General features: G+C 41.1%; 2 protein-coding genes and 1 pseudogene across 8 annotated transcripts in view; 1 reads left to right on the top strand and 2 right to left on the bottom strand.

The window, feature by feature from the left end:
• The window catches only part of ADPRM (ADP-ribose/CDP-alcohol diphosphatase, manganese dependent), a 143957-nt gene that overhangs the window by 11326 nt on the left and 109915 nt on the right, over positions 1-22716 (top strand). For 3 of the 6 annotated variants that reach the window (XM_030799456.1, XM_003274689.4, XM_030799457.1), the window contains exon 4: positions 2105-4206. The exons of 2 other annotated variants lie outside the window; for them this stretch is intronic. In XM_030799456.1, the coding sequence (XP_030655316.1) occupies positions 2105-2275 (171 nt within the window). In that variant the 3' untranslated portion in view covers positions 2276-4206. Of the gene's footprint in view, positions 1-2104; positions 4207-22716 lie in introns of those variants that run through there. One more of the 6 variants, XR_004026941.1, reaches the window with a different exon arrangement.
• TMEM220 (transmembrane protein 220) lies at positions 4807-21242 on the bottom strand. 2 transcript variants are annotated; one of them, XM_003274690.4, is made up of 6 exons: positions 21030-21223; positions 20283-20312; positions 17483-17543; positions 16289-16412; positions 14548-14607; positions 4807-6825 (listed from the first exon to the last, which is right to left on the bottom strand). In XM_003274690.4, the coding sequence occupies exons 1-6, from the start codon at positions 21099-21101 to the stop codon at positions 6690-6692; spliced, it is 483 nt and encodes a 160-aa protein (XP_003274738.1). In that variant the 5' UTR covers positions 21102-21223; the 3' UTR covers positions 4807-6689. The 2 variants fall into 2 exon arrangements, with proteins under 2 accessions (XP_003274738.1, XP_012356989.1); XM_012501535.2 differs by lacking the exon at positions 20283-20312 and having other exon boundaries at positions 21030-21242.
• On the bottom strand, positions 7187-9110 carry LOC115831455 (annotated as a pseudogene).

Genomic DNA, 22716 nt, shown 5'->3' with positions numbered 1-22716 from the left:
ATTTTCCACTGCCAGCCTGTTCTGGAGCAGAAAGGAAGCTAGAGATCATATAGCCAAACCTTTGAATTTTAAAGATAAGGAAACTGAAGCCCAAAGAGACTGAATTGCATAGCAGAATCATGGAGCTGCTGACAGCACTGAGACTAGAATCCATGCTTTATGTCTCCATCCCCTTTCCCATGTGATCCTGTGTTCTTCCCTTTTCTTTTTGCTCATGGCGGTACACCTATCTAATTTAGCAGTCTCTTACATTTCTTCTAGCATTTGATGTAAGCCTAGAAACGGGAAAAGCAAACTTTTAAAAATGGAATGATTGAAGTTTCCTTTAGTAAAGTTTAAAAGTTAAAGTGTAATAGACATTTTCTTTTGCTTTTTAACTTTCATTATGGCTACTCCGAGGTCATCCTATACTTTTTGAATTTTGGCCATGCAGTTGGAAGGATAGAATTGCCATTAGCTGAGATAGGGGACACTGCAGGATGAGGGGTGTGAGTGGAGAGGGCAGGGGTTCAGGTTTGGAAATAGAAGTTTCAGATGCCTACTAGACATCTCGTTTGGACATTAGAAGTCTGAAATTCAGAATAGAGATTTGGGCTAGATAATAAATGTGGAAGTTGAAAGAGTATAGATGACATTTAAGGCATGTAAATCACTAAGAGATCACCAATGCAGCCGGTATAAATAGAGAAGTCCGAGGACCAAGCATTCAGACACTCCTGGTAAGACGCTGGGGAAATGAGGGGAAACCAGCATAGGAGACTGGAAATTAGTGGCCATTGAAGTTGGGGAAAAACTAGAAAGACACCACTGGGAGAAACAGTGGTGTCCTGGAATCCAAGTGTTTCAGTGAGAAGGGAACAACTAATGGCGTCGAATGCTGCAGGGACTTGATAGATGAGTCAATATGGCTTCGAGGTGCTGGAAAGCAGCACATGCCTTTGGACGCTTAGCCCTTAGGTGGTAATCAGCACGTGTATGCACTTTAAAAAAAAAAACAAAACAAAACCTTGTATTACAAACAGATATTAAATAGAAGCATGTTTAAATTTTAGAATAAAAATGAACGGTAATAGAAAAAAAGTGATTTAATGGGAAGATGCAATGTGAGCTGTACTTCAGAGTGAGAACTGTGGCTTGATCATAGATGTGTTGCTGTCAGAAATTCGAACTTCTCCTAACTCTACTTCTACATATCTCCTGTGGATGCCAGTATAAATCTTCCCTGTTTTAACTCAGTTTTTCATCTGAAAAGTGGGTATGGCTACCTTGATCTCATGGGTGTTTAAAGTCCCATAAATCAGTTCGGAGGCATTGTTTATGTCAATGACACATAATCCATGGCCCATGCCTAAACTGTTTATTTATTTATTTATATTTACGTTTTTATTTTTTGAGACGGAGTCTCGCTTTGTCATCCGGGCTGAAGTGTGGTGGTGTGATCTTGGCTCACTGCAACCTCCACCTCCCGGGTTCAAGCAGTTCTTCTGCTTCAGCCTCCTGAGTAGCTGGAACTACAGGCACACGCCAGCACGCCTGGCTAATTTTTGTATTTTTAGTAGAGACAGGGTTTCACCATGTTGTCCAGACTGGTCTTGAACTCCTGACCTCAGCTGATTCAGCTGCCTTGGCTTCCCAAAGTGTTGGGATTACAGGCATGAGCCACCACACCCGACCTGTTCTTTTATTTAGTGTTACATCATTCTGTGTGTATAACATTCATATTTAAGGAAATCAATGGGATTGGATTCCAGCACAGCATCTGCCCAATTTCAGGCTGCTTTTGCAGACTGCCCTGCATAGGACACCCTCGATCCTCCTCGGTGTTTGGGCAACTTGAGATGACGTAGGCCTCAGAGATTCAGGGTTTTGCCTCTACAGCAGCCTGTTGCGCCTCATGTGAACTGTCTTACCCTTCTATGCTCCAGAGATGTGGCTGTAGATGGCCTAGTTTTCTCATGTGTGTGAATTCTCTCTGGTCTCAGTTCATTTGCATAATGAGATAGCAATTTTTTTTCTTTTTCTGAGTACTAGCTTTTACCCATTTATTTTTATAGAAGAGCTATTTCGTAATTGGCTCATAACTCTTCGTTTCTTTAACTAACAGGCCATCTTCCCATTTACCCGGACGCCTCTGACAATGTGTGCCTGGCCTGGAACTACAGAGATGCCCTGGCAGTCATTTGGTCTCATGAGTGTGTGGTGTGTTTCTTTGCTGGTCACACCCATGATGGTGGCTACTCTGAGGATCCTTTTGGTGTATACCACGTCAACCTAGAAGGAGTTATTGAAACAGCTCCAGACAGCCAAGCCTTTGGCACAGTTCATGTCTATCCTGACAAAATGATGTTGAAAGGGAGAGGCAGAGTTCCAGACAGAATTATGAATTACAAGAAAGAAAGAGCCTTCCATTGTTAGTCTAATTTATTTTAACTTGATAGAAAATGAGCTTTGTGTTTGTCCCTCCTAAACGAAAAAATAAAAATCCTCCGTCTCATTGTTTAGTATTCAGCTTGCATAACAAAATGTATTTATAGTTTCAGTGTGTGATGGTTGATAAAATACTCAGAAATGTTATTTTGGATCATGTATCCATTGTAAGTTAGAAACAAAATAAACAGGGAGGAAACTGAGGCAGGGGCGTATAGTCCTCATAAGGGGCGTATAGTCCTCATGAAGGATTTTATTTGGCCTTACCTGATTTTTTTTAACTTTTTACGAGGAGAATGTATTCACATGTGTTAACTATGTAACTTCAAGTTCAGCATATAAGCTCAGGTAAGCTTCTTCTATTCACCCTGCTGTGTAAATGAGCTTTGGACAATTTTTGCTCAGAACACCTATACTTGGATTTTTATAGGCTTGTATTCCCATTTTGTAAACAAAATTACCAATAGTTATTTCACGGGTAAGTGTGTGGCGCTCCCATCCCTGTAAGAAGGGCCTCCAGAAAAGTCATGTAGTCCTCTTGGGATTTGTAGGACCAAGTGGCAGTGCAGCCATGTGCCACCCGGCCTGGTCTGTTTGGGCCACCAGCCATTGCTGTGTGAAGCTACAGCAGGTAAATAAATTTACACTGACTCCCTTTATACACTAATGGGACATGTTTAACACTGTTTTCATATATGCTAAGGCTTATGTGCAGAAACATTAGATGGCAAATGGGGACTATTCAGGTGTAGAGAAAGTTTGATTCAGGGCCTAAACAACTATAAGAAATAAGCATGCCTGTTGAATACATGGGCACTATAGGGATATAAAGGAGTGTTAGCTTTCTATGGCTTCTGTAACAAATTCCAACAAACCTGGTGGCTTAAACCAACATATACTTGTTCTCTTGCAGTTCTAGAGGTCAGAAGTCTGGAATCATTTCCACTTGGCTGAAACCAAGGTGTTGGCATGGCCATGCTCCCTGAGGAGGGTCTAGGAGGAATCCTTTTCCAGCCTCCAGAGCTGTACTTCTTGCATTCTGTGGCTCATGGCCCCTTCTTGTGTCTTCAAAGCCAGCAGTGTATCTTTCTTTACTGTCATATCATATTCTCTGCTGTCTGTAGTCAGATCTACTTCAGACTTCGTCTTGCAAGGACACTTGTAGTAACATTTAGGGCCCAACCAGATAATCCAGGTAACCCCCATCTCAGGGTGGCTTAATCACATCTGCAAAATTTATTTTGTGATATAAGGTAACACATATCCAGGGATTAGGACATGTATCTCTCTGAGGGCCACTGTTCAGCTGACCACAGAGGTGACTATAATGTACTCTTGCACTCATAGACCTTACCATGAATTAGACAGACGTCCATGATTCAAGTGTGTGAAATTTGCTGTCACACAAAGAAATGACTGAGAACATGGAAGATGAATTTAATTTTGTTCGAAGGGATTGGGGATGACATGCAAAATGAAGAAAAATGGCTTGAATAAGTGGGGAAGAGTATATTAAGTAGAAAAGCAAAAGCAGAGGCATCGAAGGATATGCCAAAGTCAGACATGGCAAGTCATGCTGTGACGATTCACCAGGAAGGTGCCGGGCTAGGACCTGGGGGATATGGCAAGAAATACGGCAGAAGAGGACAGGCTGGGGCCATATTATGGAGAGCCTTGACTGATGAGCCAAGAGTTAGAATTTAACTTGCCAGATAGTGTGGAGCCCTTAGAGCTTTCTGAACTGGGGAATACATGATTAGATTTGTGTGAAATAGAGAACAATGGAAGAAAAATGTGAAGGTGTGAAAGATTTTAATAATAGAGGCTGGGCATGGTGGCTCACACCTATAATCCCGGCACTTTGGGAGGCCGAGGTGGGTGGATCACCTTAGGTCAGGAGTTCCAGACCAGCCTGGCCAACATGGTGAAACCCATCTCTACTAAAAATACAAAAATTACCTGGGCATGGTGGCAGGTGCCTGTAGTCCCAGCTACTCGGGAGGCTGAGGCAGGAGAATCGCTTGAACCCAGGAGGTGGAGATTGTAGTGAACTGAGATCGTGCCATTGCACTCCAGACTGGGGGACAGAGCAAGACTCCCATCTCAAAAAAAGATTTTAATAATAGAAATATTAAATTTAATAATACTTAAATTCAATTTCATTAATACTCTTCAAAAGATTCCACCAAAAGTGCCTTTTATATGCTTAACTCGAGATGCAAAAGAGACTGAATATTCACATAATTTCGTAGTCTGATGTGGGAGAGGCATACATGATGAAAGCACATCTTGAACATTACTGTCTTTAAGCACAGAAGTAAACATGACTTGGTCAATGGGTAGAGCCCATAGGGAATTTGCAAATGAGTCTGTTTCTTGGCATGTGACTTCAGTAGTTAATTAATACTAAAGGAGGTATAAAAGCCACAAATATGTAAGCAAAATGTACACTGGAAAACTCAAATCCTTTACCTGTATTTTACTGACCCTTAAGTTTCACTTTGACTTTTAATATCAACTAGATTTGTTTTCTCCCTTTTTACTCAATTCAAGTCTTAATTTTAGAGAATTTCCCACCATTCAGTGGCCACTGTGCCAATAATAAAAACAAAATACACATACCTCCTTTAACAGATATTTATAGAATACTTACTATAGTAATAAAGACAATAAAAATAGACAAACTACCAGACTCATTTACACTCTCCTAACCTGTGGAAGGTACTACTCGTTCTTTTTGAGCGAAGTATTTCCCAGATCTCTCTTTCCCACATCAGACAAAACAGTATCTGACCAGAATTTGATGCTTGCGTATGTAAAAAGTTGCCATCTAGATACTTAAATACAGGACTGTCCAACAGAAATGCAATGTAAGCCACGTAAATAAAAGTAAACAGAAACAGATAAAATCAACTTTAATAGTATATTTAACCCAATATAGCCAAAATATTGTTTCAACATGTAATCAATACAAAAAAATTTTACATTCTTTTTCTACCATGTCTTTAAAATCCAGTGTATTTTACATTTATAGCCCCACTCATTTGGACACTAAATTTTCATTGGAAATACTTTATCTGTATTTAGGTAACATAAAATCTGCAATTGGAAAATTAGATTCAAATACTCAAGTTGTTCCAAACACAATTATAAGTTTTCTAATAATCAAGTATCCATTTTTAAATGAAAATGGAAATAAAAAAAAAAAGCTCTCCTCCCTTGGGTTATTTTGGACATCCATTTATAAAGGATGTGTATAGATTTTGACCTTATTTCTCATTTAGAATGTAGTTATATTCCCTATTTCCTTCTTGTTTGGTCCCTAATTCCTTTATTCTATCCAGCTTCCCTCTCTTTCCAAGACATGCCTGCTCATTTGATTCACCTAGAGTTCTCCTTTAGTTCACTGCACTATGCCAGCTCTGGATAAGATTAATTTGGGCTGGACTGGGCATGGTGGCTCACACCTGTAATCCCAGCACTTTGGGAGGCCGAGGTGGACAGATCACTTGAACTCAGGAATTCAAGACCAGCCTGGACAACATGGCGAAACCCTGTCTCTACAAAAAATTAAAAAAAAATTAGCCGGGCATGGTGGTGCACACTTGTAGTCCTAGCTTCTTGGGAGGCTGAGGTAGGAGGATCACCTGAGCCCTGGGCGGTCAGGACTGCAGTGAGCTATGATCATGCCACTGCACTCCAGCCTGGGCGACAGAGTGAGACTGTCTTAAAAAAAAAAGATCGGGGTATAGCCCTCTCTTGAACCTCTATTTCAGTGTATTACCCAATCCCTGCTCCCCTCTATTTTAATCTTGGGCAGCCCTCTGTAATCTTTCTGAACACTTTATATCTTCAGTGTTCTTACATTATCTAGATTGATCCTTGCTACTGTATAAGTAAGTAGATCTGGCATTAATCCTATTTTATAGATAAATATCCACCAGGAGGTTTATATATTTGCCCAAATTACATAGTTACAAAGTTGAGTTAGAACTTGTATTTTTAAACTTCTATTCTCTAGCCTTTTCCACTACATTATGACACAAGACCCTGCAGAAAGTCTTCCAGAAAATATCAGACCATCTCTTACTTATCCCATCCAATCTTATATTGAATTATATGCACCCTTAAAAAGTTGTATGGAGTTTTAAAAAACTCTTATTAGCCCAAATTATCTGAAATAAACTCCTGGCTTTTTCCCCTAATGTTTATAAAAAATTGATTGAAAATATTCATTTTAAAAACGAAGTTCTTGAATTTATTTAAATTACTGTCTTGCAATGAGTTGGCCAGGAGGACCGCATTTCCTTGTTAATATATATGTAGACCCATGAGATAAATGGGAAAAGTGTGATTACAATGGCAATAGCCAACTGAATTCTTCCACCAACTGGATTCCTATAAAGACACAAAAATTATTATAAATAAAAATCCCATAAAAATTATGGATTGCTTTGGAAACAAGTATAAAGACTGAATTGATAAAACACATAATTACATTTTAGTATGTTCTCATCTCAGTTGTTTTATTGCAATAACTCATTGATTTGTAGAAATTCATTATATATATGCTAAATATAAATCCTTGTTTATATGTATTACAAATACCTTGTCCCACTTGATGTCTTTTGTGGAAGAGAAGTCATTGATTAATTTGACAATGTTAAAGTTGATCTTTTCCTAATGATTTTTGTGTTCTGTTTAAGAATTTCCCTCACCAAGGTTTTGAAGCTATTGTCTAGAAGTTTTATTGTTTTGCTTTTTTTTTTTGGATTTTATCACATATTTATTAAAGATAATCATTTATAGTTTATAAAAATATACTGCCCTGATAGACACAAAATGTTCTTGATAATGGTAATTAAAAACTACCCACCCCCCCATGTCCACATCAATATTCAGTTTAGATGGGTTTAATCTTGAAGTGTAATCCAATAAGACTGAAGACCAAACACTTTAGGGTCCTGGACAGGATAATAAAATACTTGTAAGCCTTCTGGATCCTTGGATTGACTGACCTCAATAAGGGAACCAATTTTTGATGTTGTAAAAGAAATGTGTTCATCTCCAATAATGATTTCAAGCTCCTGCCAGCCCACTCGGTTGGGAGGAGGCCATAACGCATCATCCTCTTTGGTAATTTCACTGTCATCAATTATACTCTTCAGTTCCTCCATCATGCTTTTATGTACATAAACCTCTTTTCTGAACATAAGCCTCTTTTCTGATCATGACAACATTCTTGTAATTGCTGTGTTGGCTTATCTTAATTTCCTGTCCGGTCAGAACTCAAACTCCAGAAACTCGTGGCTGAACTTGCCCTTGTGCCCTACGTAGTAGCGCAGATAAAAGTCATTCTCCATGGCTTGCAAAAGACAACTGAGACTGAACTTCTAAAAGAAAGCCGCACCACCGCGGTCTGCACCCAACACTCTGTTTTGCTTTTTTATAATAGATCTGTGATCCCCTTGGAATTGATTTTTATGAAAGTTGTAAAGTAGGGGTTGTTTCACTTTTTTCCAAATGGACATTGAATTTATCTTAGCCTATTTATTGAAAAGACTGCCTTCTTAGCTACCCTGAAGTACCATCTTTGTCATAAGTCAAAACCCTACATATGTATAGATCCGTTTCTAAATTCTATTGTTCTATCATTTTATTTATTCATCCTTTTGTCATATGTTTAGCCCTCCAATTATTTAGATCTTCTTCAATTTCTCCCATAATGTGTTATAGTTTTATGTGTAGAGATTTTGCATATCTCTGCTAGATTTATTCCTACGGAGTTGATTTTTTGAATGTTTTTATAAATGTTAAACTTTTTGTATTATCACTTTGTTACTTCCTGATAGAAAAGCAGTTAATTCTTGTATCCTGATCCAGTGATCATACAAAACTCACTTATTCTAGTAATTGTTTAGATTCTTTTTTATTTTCTACACATGTATTCATATCACCCACAAATCATGAAAATTTTATTTCTTCTTGTCCAATCCTTGGACATTTTCTTTCTCTTGCCTTATTTTACCGGCTGGGACAATAGCTAGCATGGCATTGAGTACAAGTGGCAATATGGCCAACCTCATCTCATTCCTGGTCTCAGAGGGAAAGTTTTCAACTGTTCACCATTAAGTCTCAGGCTTCAGTGTAGATATCTTCTATCAGGTTAAGTTCTCTCCTACGCCCATTTTCTAAGAGCTTTTAACATAAATGGATGCTGAATTTTATGAAATGCTGTTTCTGTATGGCTCTAGAAAATAGTTTATTCTCTTATTTCATTCCATTAATGTGGTGGAAAACATTGGTTGGTTTTTTTAATGTGAAACTAACTTTGCATTCCTAGAATAAACCCAACTTGGTGGTTGGGTTATATATTGCAGGATTTGATTTGCTAACGTGTTGTTTAGGAGTTTTCCATCTGTGGTCATGAGTGAGACTGCCATGTAATTTCATTTTTTTGTCATGTTCTTGTCAAGTTTTGGTTACCTGTCCTCATAAAATTAGTTGGAAAGTGTTTCTCCTTTTTCTGTTCTCTGGAAATATTGAAAGCTGGTATTTTTTTTTCCCTTAAATATTATGTAGACATCTCCAGGTATGCCATCTAGGTGTAGAGTTTTCCTTTAGGAAAAATTTAAATTATGAACTCAATTTTTTTTTTTTTTTTTGAGACGGATTTTCGTTCTTGTCACCCAGGTTGGAGTGCAGTGGCGCGATGTCGGCTCATTGCAACCTCTGCCTCTGGGGTTCAAGCGATTATCCTGCCTCAGCCTCCCAAGTAGCTGGGATTACAGGCGCCCGCCACCACGCCCAGCTAATTTTTTGTATTTTTAGTAGAGACGGGGTTTCACCGTGCTAGCCAGGGTGGTCTCGAACTCCTGACCTCAGGTGATCCGCCCACCTCAGCCTCCCAAAGTGCTGAGATTACAGGCGTGAGCCACCATGCCCAGCCCTATGAACTCAATTTCTTTAATAGTTATGGGACTGTTCTATTTCTTCTTGTGTAAATGTTGGTAAACTGTATTTTTTCAAGAAATTTGTCTAATTTATATTTTCAAATTTATTGGTGTAAAGTTCTTCATAATATCCACTTATAGTTTTTACAATACTTACTAGATATATAGTAGTATTCTCTTTTTTATTCCTGATATTTGTTATTTGTACTTCCTCATGCTCTTTTTTCCTTTTTGTCTTGTCAGGGCTTATCAATGTTATAAATCATTTTAGAGAATCAGTGTTTGACCTTGTTAATTCTCTATTTTTATGTTGATTTTTTATTTCACTGACTTCTGCTTTGATGTTTATTTTCTTCTTGTTTCTTTGGGGTTTAACTTGCTGTTCTTTTCCTAACTTCTTGAAATGAAAAATTGCTAACTTCCTGGAAGCTTAAAAAAAAATGTACTTATGGCTATATGTTTCCCGCTAAGCATGATTTTTAGCTGCATCTCACACATTTTGATATGTAGTATTCACCTTATTCAGTTCAAAATATTTTCTAATTTCCACTGTGATTTCTTCTTTGACCCAAGTGTTATTTGAAAGTGTATTTCCTAACTTCCAAATATACAGGAATTGCCTAATTATCTTTTTTGTTAATGATTTCTAGCTTAATTGCACCGTGGTCAAATAACATAGTCTGTAGGATTTCAGTCCTTTGAAATTTGTTGGTACTTATTTCATGGCCAAACATATAGTCTTTTTGTAAAATACTCAATGTGCACTTGAAAATAATGTGTATCCTGCCATTCTTGGTTTATTGTGTGGTTAACATCTTTTATATCATTATTTTTCTTTTCTGTGTTTGTTTGTTAGTAACTGAGAGAAGTGTGTTAGTCTCCCAAGATGATTGTGGCTTTTTCCATTTTTCTTCTTTAGCTCTGTCAATTTTTGTTCTATTTGGAAGCTATGTTATTAGGTCCATACAAATTTAGCATTGTTATATCTTCTTGATGAATTGAATCTTTTGTCATTAAAAAGTGTCTTCCGTTGGCATCATGAATCTACTTTCTAATAAGTGGTGTTGAGATAACCAGATAGCCACATAGAAAAATATAAAATTAGACATGTTCTTCATACCATTACACCAGGATAAATTCTATCTATTTATTTATTTATTCACTTATTTATTTGAGACGGAGTCTCTCTCTGTCTCCCAGGTTGGAGTGCAGTGGCGTGATCTCGGCTCACTGCAACCTCTGCCTCCTGGGTTCAAGCGATTCTCCTGCCTCAGCATCCCAAGTAGCTGGGACAACAGGCATGCGCCACCATGCCCGGCTAATTTTTGTATTTTCAGTAGAGACAGGGTTTCACCATTTGGCTAGGCTAGTCTCGAACTCCTAGCCTTGTGATCCGCCCACCTTGGCCTCCCAAAGTGCTGGGATTATAGGTGTAAGCCACCGCGTCTGGCCTACACCAGGATAAATTCTAAACACATCAAATATTTAAATGTACAAATGGAACCATACAGGTATTAGAAGAAAACTTGGGTAAGTTACTTTACAACCTGAGAGAGAGAAGGTTTTCCTAACTATGACTCCAAATCCAGAAGCAATAAGGAAAAGGACTGATAAATACAATTACATGAAAAAAACAACAAAAGACTTTTTCATGGCAAAGTATACTTTGCATAAGCAAAGTTAAAGGAAAATAACAAACTGCAAAGAAATGCCTTCAGCTTACATCACAGATACAGCTTCTAAAAATAGAGAAGACCAGCAACCTTAGAATCAGGTTAAACCTACACTGCTCAGAGATAGACCAAGATTTTTATAGAAAAAGAAATATAAATGGCTCTGAACCATATGAAAATGTGCTCACTTTTGCTCTTAATAAGAGAAATGCAAGCTAAAACTACCCCTTTCTCAACTATCCGATTAGTAAAAATTCAAGATTTTGTAACATAGCTGTTGGCAAGGCTATGGGGAAACAGACACTGTTAGCCATGGCTGGTGGGGATGCAAAATGGAAGAGCTACCTGGAGGGGGAATTTGGGAGTATATAGAAATATGAACTGTGCAATTACACTTTGACCCAGCAGTCTCACTTCCAGGAATTCATCTCAAAGACACACTGGTAAAAATATGTTAGATATATGCATATCACTATTAACTGCAGCACTATTTTTAATAGCAAAAGCCTGGATACTATCTAAATAGTAGAGGACTGGTTGATTAAGCTATGGAGCCATCAGCAGAGTAAGAAAAGTTTTTCTATACTATAGAATGATCTCCAGGATGTAGTAAGTTGTAAAGCAAGTGGAATACAACTGTGTACAATACACTGCCAGTTACCTTACATAAGCAGGAATACAACTAAGTCACACATTTGCTCCACTGAAAAATCGTGGAAGGATAAACTATAAAACTGAAAAAATTTTCCCCCATAGGGAAAGGGAAGCTATAGGGTCAGGGGGCTGGAGAAGCCGGGTTTCTTTCAATGTATCTTATTTTATACATTTGACTTTTGAGCCATGTAGATATTTTACATGATTATAAAATAATATCAATACATTTTCAATACAATTAGCCCTAGAAATAAATGAATCTGTGTATTTATTTGGTGGGATTAGCATACAGAACAACTATGCCCAGTAATTTGAGTGTACATCCCTTAGTAGGTTATATCCTAATAACAAAAACAAACAAAAGAACCTGTTTTCAGTAGTCATATTATTATTTGGAGATTGCATTTGTATTGTAGAATAAATCAAATGGGTGATTATTGAGGTGATTATTGAGGTCACTGAGACTAGAAATTTTGCCATGATTAAAAGGAGATAGAGATATAAAATGTCCAATAAGGTTAATGAGAACTGGTACCTCTGAATTTGAGTAGTTAGTATAAACTCGTAAGACATTTTAACTTTAAATGTATATGTGTACATGTATATATTTATGTATGCATATACATTTATGATATATATATAAATTCACAAACATTGCAAACACTGTTGATTCCAGGTCTGTGGCCTAAAACATGATCCTGGGTATAACATGCACCTGGAACATCTTGTCATACCAGAAAACAAGGAAGCTATCAAAGGTTTACTAGGGTCATGTCAGAAAGAATTCAGGAGCAGACCTGAATAAGTGCCACTGGACAAAAATGGGACAGTCTGAGCATCAATAAAGACAATAACTGTCATGGACTGAAACACACTAAATATGTTTAAACTGGCCGGGTGCAGTGGCTCACGCCTGTAATCCCAGCACTTTGGGAGGCTGAGGCAGGCAGATCAATTGAGGTCAGGAGTTTGAGACCATCCTGGCCAACATGGTGAAACCCCATCTCTACTAAAAACACAAAAATTAGATGGACGTGGTGTCACCTGCCTGTAATCCCAGCTACTTGGGAGGCTGACGCAGGAGAACTGCTTGAACCTGGGAGGTGGAGGTTGCAGCAAGCCGAGATCGCGCCACTGCACTCCAGCCTGAGCAACAGAGCGAGACTCTGTCTCAAAAAAAAAAAAAAAAAGAAAGAAAAAAGAAAAAAAAATAGTTTGGCAGTGTGGTGCGGATAAGGTTTAGATAAAACAAGATTGGACATACCAATTAATTGTTGAAGCTGGGTGATGAGTATATCTGATTCACGATATTAGTCTCTCTGCTTTTATATATGTTTGAAAATTCAAAATAAAAGTTAAAACAAAAAAAATTCACAAAAAGTTGTTTTTCTCCAATAATTGCCTTAAATTCTACTTTATTGTTAAAATTGCAATACTGTATTTCATTTGGCTGGTGTTTGTAGTTTTTTTTCATCTTTTGACTTTAAATCTTTCTATATCAGTACAGTTAAGGGTTGTCTTTTGTAAGCAGTGTAGAGCTGGGTTTTTCTTTTTTTTTTTTTTTTGAGATGGAGTCCTGCTCTGTCACGCAGGCTGGAGTGCAATAGTGCTACCTCAGCTCACTGCAACCTCCGACTTCCGGGTTCAAGCAATTCTCTTGCCTCAGCCTCCCGAGTAGCTGGGATTACAGGTGACTGCCACCATGCCTGGCTAATTTTTTTGTATTTTTAGTAGAGACGGGGTTCCGCCATGTTGGCCAGGCTGGTCTCAAACTCCTGACCTCAGGTGATCCACCTGCCTCGGCCTCCCAAAGTGCTGAGATTACAGGTGTGAGCCACCTCGCCTGGCCTAGAGTTGGGTTTTTAATCTTTTTATATACTTTGAAATTCTTTGACTCTTAACTGAAATCTTTACCTTTACATTTAATGTAATTTCTGATATATTTGGGTTTAAATCTATATCTTAACACATGCTTCCTATTTGTCCCATTGTTTCTGTTTCCCCTTCCCTTTCTCCTGCCTTCTATACTCATTTTAATGCTATCGGTGGTTACCCTAACGATTACAACATTAATCCTTGACTTATCAAAGTCTAATATAAATGGATACTTTTATCTCTTCTCACACAATTAAAGGACCTTAGAACGCTTAACTTCCATTTACTCTTTTCCAGCTTTTATGCCACTGTTGTCATGTATTTCTATCCTGTATATGTTTAATTAGTTAATATTCATTGATATGTACACATGCATTTATATTGTCTTTGCTCTTCATTCTTTCCTGAATCTCTAAGTTTCCTCCTGAGATCATTTTCCTTCACCCTGAAGAACACCCTTTAGGCTGACAACTGCCCATGACTATAATGGGCCTTGTAGAAAACTACGGTTTTTGTGGACAAGGGTGACCATGACACTTTAAATCAACTATTATTAACTTCCCTGAAGAAAAGGGAAGATTTCTTTCAAAAGATTCCTGTTTTTACTTGTATGGCAGTTTTTTCACTTACTACCTGATTTTGTCAGCCTTGAAGATGTGATTTTTTTTTTTTTTTTTTTTTTTTGAGACAGAGTGTCGCTCTGTCGCCCAGGCTGGAGTGCAATGGCACAATCTTGGCTCACTGCAACCTCTGTCTCCCGGGTTCAAGTGATTCCCCTGCCTCAGCCTCCCGAGTAGCTGGGACTACAGGTGCGTGCCACCGCACCGGGCTAATTTTCTGTATTTTAGTAGAGACAGGGTTTGACCATATTGGCCAGGATGGTCTCGATCTTCTGACCTCGTGATCTGCCCGCCTCAGCCTCCCAAAGTGAAGATGTGATTTTAACTAATGAGTTGAATACTTACTTTGAGGAACTGTGGCACAGGATAATCCATGCTGTAATAATCACCAGACCAGACAGCTCCCTATAAAAGGGTGTATATTTCAGATTTTGGAAGTGGCTACAAGTGAGATGCATATCATCACATTCTCTCCATGACCACTTGATAGCGCATTCTGACTGAGTGACTGACTCTCCCTCAAGATCTATGGCATCGATGGAATATTTTCAAATCTGACCATGATTCATAAATTACTTTTTTCAGAGAATTTAAAGCCTTGTATGAAAATACATTTCATCTTAAAAGGCAGGTATGAGATCCCTGACTAAGCCTTGATTTATAAGTGGATCCCCCCAAAATGAAATGAATATTTTTAAAAATCCACAGATATATCACTTTTTTCAGGTCGCTGGAAGAAACAGTGCAACTAAGAAAATCCCAGATTTGATCAGTCACTACTTTTACATTTTTAAAGAGGCTTCAGTGTGAGGCAGAATGAGCCCAAACCAATACATGAGCGGTGTATATACTACAAGAGATTGGGTCACTTCCTAGGGGAGAGGAATGATTTGTAGTACAAATCAGACTAATAATTTGGGGGTGGGTATATGCTTCTATAAATATGTATTATACGCACATATCTTTTACATAGAATAAAAAACAATCACGTCAGCCATAATACCACTAGAAGCCCCAGGCTGAGTTCACTATAACCCATGGGCTTCACGCTGGAAGCGATTCAACCCATTTGGTCTACATTCTCATCTACAGACCCAACCTATAGATTGGCTCTCCAGTGTTCTAAAGATTGGGGGTTATAACAAAGAAACACCTTTTCAGTGATGTTTAACTTACAAGTCTATGAATTTTGTTGTTGGCAGATGTCAGTAGGAGTAGAAAGGAAACGAAAGGACCTATTAATAAGTCCTTGGAGACAAGGGTGGGAGTAAGCAAAGGAAGAGGTGATAAAATAGGAGCAAGTGGTCAGGACAAGGAAATGACGCAAGACATACCAGGGCAAGTCTAACAGGTTGACTTAAAGTACTGATCTCTCGGCTGGGCGCGGTGGCTCATGCCTGTGATCCTAGCACTTTGGGAGGCCGAGGAGGGCGGAACACGAGGTCAGGAGTTCAAGACCAGCCTGACCAACATGATGAAACCCTGTATCTACTAAAAATACAAAAATTAGCTGGCTGTGGTGGCGTGCACCTGTAATCCCAGCTACTCATGACGCGGAGGCAGAGGCAGAAGAATAGCTTGAACCTGGGAGACGGAGGTTGCAGGGAGCAGAGATCACGCCACTGTACTCCAGCCTGGGCGACAGAACAAGACTCCGTTTCAAAAAAAAAAAGTACTGACCTCTGAGATGGCTGATCATACTTGTAGATAAGATTCTGGCTTAAACCAGAACTGAATCAGAGACTGACAGAGTTATCACCATATTAGATCGGACTGAGTATTACTGTATCATACCGTTGCTAGTTACAAGGGGGCAAAGTCCAATGGCCTGACAGTAATATAATGTAATATGTAGTGACTGCCACTAGCAGTGATAATGAAGTCTGATAGATGGGGTTGGGTTTGAATCCTGGCTCCATTATTTCCTCAGTTTCATCAGCTTATAAAGAAGATAGTACCTTCCCTGCCCTGCAGGGTACCTTGGGGGAATTCAGTTATCATTGTGCACAGATGAGGTGTTGCAAACACGATTCCTTAGTTCTATCCCACAGTTCTATCCCTCCACAGGGCAAACATCACCGCTCACCTGCCTTCTTCCTCATGTAAGATGTTCTGTTGTGTATGACGCGAGAGGTAGGATGCCAAGCCAACAGCCCACACCATACAAAAGAGTATGTGTATTGCAGAGATACTTTTCCAAATAACATTACCTAAAAATAGATGTTCTGATGTTGTTAATCATGGAAAAACAGCCCCACAGAAAAAAAAATGATCTTTTTGTATGTTTTGCCATAGTCTGCTTTCAGAAAAGACATTCAGACTCCCTCACCCCCATCGCCCCTTTTTGTTTTAGGACAACACAGAGGTCACAGCACTAATTATAAACTTCAGTGGCCATTTCTTGTTTGGGTTGTTCAGCAGCTCCCCTTCCTAGGACGATTACCCTTATTTTCTTTGGGGATCCACCATGTCCACACTCACAGTCCATGTTTCCCAGCAAACTGGACTTTGGCTAGGTCAATCAATACATGTTATCTCCTCAGCCACAGTGATTTGCATCAGCACAAACAGATAAGCAATCAGAGCCATTCTGAGCATTCTGAGACTTTGGTAGAGTGAACAAACACAGTCCATATTCCACTGGACGTGGCATCGTGAAGACGTGAACGGGGGGGCTGCAGGGCCACTGTGTGGAGCCCAAGAGTGAAGTTAGCATGACAGATGGTGGAACTGAGAGGTGGAGAGAAGTTAAAGTTCCGAGTCCACCAGCCTGAAGCCAGCACCACCCCTCACCTTTTCACTAAACTGTACCAATACCTTTTCTTCCTAGCTCATAGCACATTTGAGTTATTTTCTATCTTGTATCTAAAGGCGCCCTAACTGATCTACCTTAAAGATGCAGACGGAGTTCTAGCTGCCTATACAGGGAGCCCAGGCATCTAGGGAACCAGAATTTTCCCCACCAAGGTGGGACTCATTAGTTTTTATTCTAAGGCCCCTGAGAACATTTGAGCCCCACTAGGAGAAACTATTTTACAGAAAGTGAAGAACAATCTGTCCTGTCACTTCTATAAAACAGAAGATGCTGTTTTACAGCAGATCCTTCTGACGTTTTCCTGAAGACGGATAAGGATGATTAGAATTAGCCCCTCTTATTAACAGAAATGAGAAGAAAGGCCTAGAAAGCCGCGTTTTACTCCTGGGAGTTGGGCAGATAGACCCTCGTTATTATGAGGAAATCCGATTTGCTGTCTCTCCATTCAGAATGCAAGGCTTATACCTGTGACTTGAGGGTTAAGTCCAACAAGCAGGGTCAGTACTGCAGGGATTGTGTACACCACCTGTTAGCAAAAAGAGAGGAAATTACATGAGTTAAGATGTATGCCCAATATATGAGATGTTCAGAGATATAGGAAGTAAAGAAAGATGAGATCGGTGGCTGTTGTGCCCCATGATTTCCCTGTAAGATTCAATGGTGATTGAGAAAGTGGCAGATTCTCCTTTTGTGGCACTTACCATGTCTGCCTGCAATTTTATCTACCGTCCTCCTAGACCATAGGCTATTCCAGAAGCTCATTCATCTTCCAGCTCTAGCACTGAGCATAGGGTTGGGTCTTAAGACACACTAACTTTCCAGTCTCTCCCAAGCAACTTTCATGCCCAAATGGCCTTTCTCCACTTGCATAAAAGAAAATGTTCTTTGAAAAGTAGGGCAGGAGCAGCCACGATGCTAGATGGCCCTGCTGGCTTTGGACCCAATGGACCATGCAGGCCAGTACTGCATCTGTGTGAGACCACAGAAAGTTTTCTAATAATGCATACACAATCAGCTGTGCCCAGTAATAAGGTCAGGCTCTTCATTTTGGAAACTGCTGGTAAGTTGTTTGGAAATGAGAAGACTGGCCCTAAAGAGGCCCTAGTCCTAAGCCTTGTTCATAACAAGCAGGCTCTAGCCAAACTTACTATTGTGTGTGTTGTTGGCAGGGAGTAAGTAGGGAGGGTGGGTTTATAAGAAGGATGGGGACTTTCCAAGCAATGTAGCTGTCTAATCACATCAATTTCTGTGCTTATGTCAGAAGAAGATGTTAAGGCAGGTGCCAGGGGTCCATGTGGGAGGCAGTGGAGGGCTGAACTGTGAATGAGGGAGGATGTCTATGGGGACATGGGGTCTATTCCTCCTATTATATCATCTGAGCATGAATGAAAGGTAAAATGTGCAGGTACTATACAGATCAGCAATTAGACCTAGATTGTTTAATTTTTTGGAGAGGGGGCGTCTCGCTATGTTGCACAGGCTGGCCTCGAACTCCTGGGCTCAAGTGAGCCTCCTGCCTCAGCCTCTTGAGTAACTGGGACTACAGATGCCTGCCACCATGCCCGACTCAAATTTATTTTGTGTTTTGAGGGGCTCTCCAAGGCAGTGGTAAGGGACAGAGGGATGATAAAGATGATTGAGATTCTGAACAAGGACGACTCAGAGAATGATTCTGCTGTTAACAGAAATGGGTGAGTCAGGAGAAGTAGATTTTGGAGGGAAAGATGCTAGGGAGGTCCTTGGGCATATATGAGGAGCAGTGTGACATGCAGGTGAATATACACAGCAGTTTTTTGGAAATTCACCATTAAGCTGGACGTCTGAGACTTGTCTGCAGGGAAATAATATTTGGAATTCAAGATATGGACCAGGGTACCAAGGCAAAGGCAGTTTGATTCGATTCAGAGGCATAGTGATCTGGATAGTAAATATCAGAATGTGGTTTTACTGCATTAAAAAAACAAAACCTGGATAGAATTTCATGTTATAATTCCAAATACCATCATCCTTGTTGCTCCTCTGTCAATATTATTCTAAAGCCTAAGAATAGTCTCCTTGGTGATACTGTACAGTCTTGTGTATCTGTATTGAGAGAAACTGGGCAAAATTCAGATATTTTAGAAGATAAAACATATTTAGAGCCGGGCGCAGTGGCTCATGCCTGTAATCCCAGCACTTTGGGAGGCTGAGACAGGTGGATCACCTGAGGTCGAGTTCAAGACCAGCCTGACCAACACGGAGAAACCCTGTCTCTACTAAAAATACAAAATTAGCCGGGCATGGTGGCGCATGCCTGTAATCCCAGTTACTTGGGACACTGAGGCAGGAGAATCGCTTGAACCCAGGAGGTAGAGGTTGCCGTGAGCCGAGATTGCGCCATTGCACTCCAGCCTGGGCAACAAGAGCAAAACTCCATCTCAAAAAAAAAAAAAAAAAAAGATATTTGGAAGATGTATGGAACAACGGCCCCCTCCTCCAAATAGTTCAAATCAGAGCATTGCTTATATGAAGACTGTAGGTTTTACAGGATTTAATACCTTTTTTTCCTTCTTTTTTTTTTTTTTTTTTGAGATGGAGTCTCACTCTGTCGCCCAGACTGGAGTGCAGTGGCACGATCTCAGCACACTGCAACCTCTGCCTCCTGGGTTTAAGCGATTCTCCTGCTTCAGCCTCCTAAGTAGCTGGGGACTACAGGCGCAGGCCACCAGGCCTGGTTAATTTTTGTATTTTTTGGTGGAGATGGGGTTTCACCATATTGCCCAGGCTGATCTCGAACTCCTGACCTCAAGTGATCCACCCGCCTTGGCCTCCCAGAGTGCTGAGACTGCAGACGTGAGCCACCTTGCCCAGCCAGGAGTTAATACTTTCTAGAAATATAAGTCACTGAATTAGCAGAACCTCAGAACTGCTATTTTCCGGTCAAAGGTTTGCATTGAGTGTCTGGCTAGAAACTCATAAGGAATTGTTCAACTGGTCTTGAGAGGCCTACTCTAGGTCCTCAAGAAAGTCCTCAGTTGGGCCATCTAACCAAAAGGAATACTGCAGAAAGACCTGTTTCTAGAATGTTCGAAATTCACACACACATTACATTAGAACTCTGATCCTGCCTACTAATATTTTAGGAAAAAGAGCTTCCCAAGGGTTTGATTTTTAAGTTTCTAAGAAAATTAAGCAGGGAGGAGGGGTAAAGACATAAAACCGTGTGTTTTGTGCCGTTCCCCAATTCCTCCAAACGGAGGAAAGCCTGGAAGCAGCTCATACTCACCACCCACAGCTCTGCATCTGGGTCATTTACCTGGAACGCCAGAATACCAAGGTGTTAGCAGACATCCTGTGCTGTTCCATTCCTTTTAAATTCATTTGTTAAGTACTTTTTAAAATTAATTGGTAAGTGCCAGACACTGCAATAGGCATCGAGGATATAAAATCTGAACAGGATATAGTCCAGCAGATGAGGGTGGGTGAAGGGGTTTCTGGCTGACACAACAGATGTTTTTAACAGGCAGCCACACATTTTTGAAAAGCCTTCAAAGGAGCTCTGGAGAGGACTCGCCAAAAATGGGTATTTTAAGGGCTCTCCACCCCCACCCCCCACCAGTCTCAAGAAATGAGGGAAATTATTATGAAGGGGGTCCCCAAGCCGACTAGAAAGTTTAATGATGCTATAAAGGGTTTGGTCTCCTAGGCCCTGAGATATGTTCAGTGTCGTCCGCGGGCTGGACGTTAAGGCAGGGGCCAGGGCCGCTTCTTCTGAGGTCCCCTGGGAAGTTCCACAAGCGGAACCAGCCCGTTCCAGGGTGTGAGCCCTGGTACGGGACTCGCTTCCACGAACACATCCGCGTCTCTTAGACGGGGGAGAAACTGGGGGCTCCCCAAGCAGAAAGCCCAAGTCCCCTCCTCCCCATAAACTGTGCGCCCCTGCGGCTCTGCCCGCTAGTCAGTTACACGGCCCGCTAAGCCAGGGGCGGAGCTGGGAGCCGGGCGGGTCCCCCTCCCACCGCGGCCGCCTGACCTGCACGAAGGCCGCCAGCGCGAAGAAGGCGGCCATGAGCCCGTTACAGGCCCGCCACAGGGCCGGCGCCATGGCTCGGAGAGCGCGGCGAGGGGCGGTGAGTCTGCCTCGTACGGACCAGCTCCCTCCTTCCGCGGAGGGACCGAGACCCCGCCCTGGTTTCGGTCCCCTGGGGACACTGCGGTGGCCGTAGCTCCGCGCTGGGGGCGGGGAGCGAAGGGCGTGGCTGGAGCCCGTACTCAGCGTCCCGTTCAGCCCGCCCCGAACGCCGCGGGGTGTAGGCGGCGCCGTCCCGGTTTCGCGGATGGGAAAGCGAGTCCCACAGGGAAAGCAGGTCTCGGTGGTGGACGGAAGTCGAATTTGAACCCATTATAGGTTCAACTCCAAACCCTGTTTTCACTAAAGCTACCTTCCTCATATTAAAAAGAAAAAAAAGAGTGGGGGGAAAGAAGGAAAAAAGGAAGGCAGGCAGGCGGGAGGGAGGGGAGAGAGGAAGAAAGAGAAAGAAAGAAAGGGCCGGGCGCAGTGACTCACGCGAAAGAAAGAAAAGGCCGGTCGCAGTGGCTCACGCTTGAAATCCCAGCACTGGGAGGTCGAGGTGGGCGGATCACCTGAGGTCAGGAGTTCGAAACCAGCCTGGCCAACATGGTGAAACCCCCGTCTGTCTACTAAAAATACAAAAAAATTAGGCGGGCGTGGTGGCGGGAGCCTGTAATCCCAGCTACTCGGGAAGCTGAGGCAGGAGAATTGCTTGAACCCGGGAGGCGGAGGTTGCAGTGAGCCCAGATTGTGCCACTTCACTCCAGCCTGGGCGACAGAGCGAGACTCCTCAAAAAAAAAAAAAGAAAAAAAAATTGTTTTTACAAAAATAAGAAAGAGAAAAAGAGGTGTGTGTGTGTGTGTGTGTGTGTGTGTGTGTGTGTGTGTGTTTCTGTTTAGTATTTATGCATTTCCTTCCAAAGCTCAGGAACTTTCAAATCCCTGTAAGCATTATGGTAATTTCTAGAGTGATGACAGTTATATTAACATCTTACACAGCTCACAGCTTTTCGGCAGACAGGCTCATTTATCTTCATGGACTTTTATTATAAAAGATATTTACATATTATACATATTTACAATTCTCTCCCACCACCAAAACCAACAAAATTTCCAAAATTGCTCATGAATTTCTTATGAACCGAAGACACTGAAATATTCACTGTTCTCCCCTAGTCTGTCTTGTCTTTTTCTGTTTTGTAATTCGCCCTTCTGCTTAGTTCCTCCTCGGGCTCATTTACACATCCATAGGCCTCATTTCTGCTGTTCTAAAGAGTCTTTATCGCTTCAGATCACGAGCTTCTGTGCCTGTCCTCCTTTCCTTTGAGCTAAATCTCCTAAAACTGTCTAGTTTTTTTTTTCTTTCCCTCTCAGTTTCATTCTTTTCACGAAACACTTATTTCAAGAATGTTGTCTGCTCTGTGCCTGGTGCTGGGACCATGAAGGTCGGGTGCCGGGACCAGGCAGGGAGCCTAGCGGCTGGTGGGGGGTGGGCACCTGTGTTTGCAGAGGTGGGGTGGGGACATCGGGGACCAGCACTGGGTGGAGTTCCACCACTAAATCAGCCCTGGGATTGGAAACAAGCCAAGACTATTCTCACTGTCCTTTTCCTTACATAAAAGAAAAAAATGAGAGCGGGAGTGCTAGG

This window comes from Nomascus leucogenys, chromosome 19 (assembly GCF_006542625.1).
Source record: "Nomascus leucogenys isolate Asia chromosome 19, Asia_NLE_v1, whole genome shotgun sequence".
Lineage (NCBI taxonomy): Eukaryota > Metazoa > Chordata > Mammalia > Primates > Hylobatidae > Nomascus > Nomascus leucogenys.
This window is presented reverse-complemented; position numbering and strand designations above follow the sequence as displayed.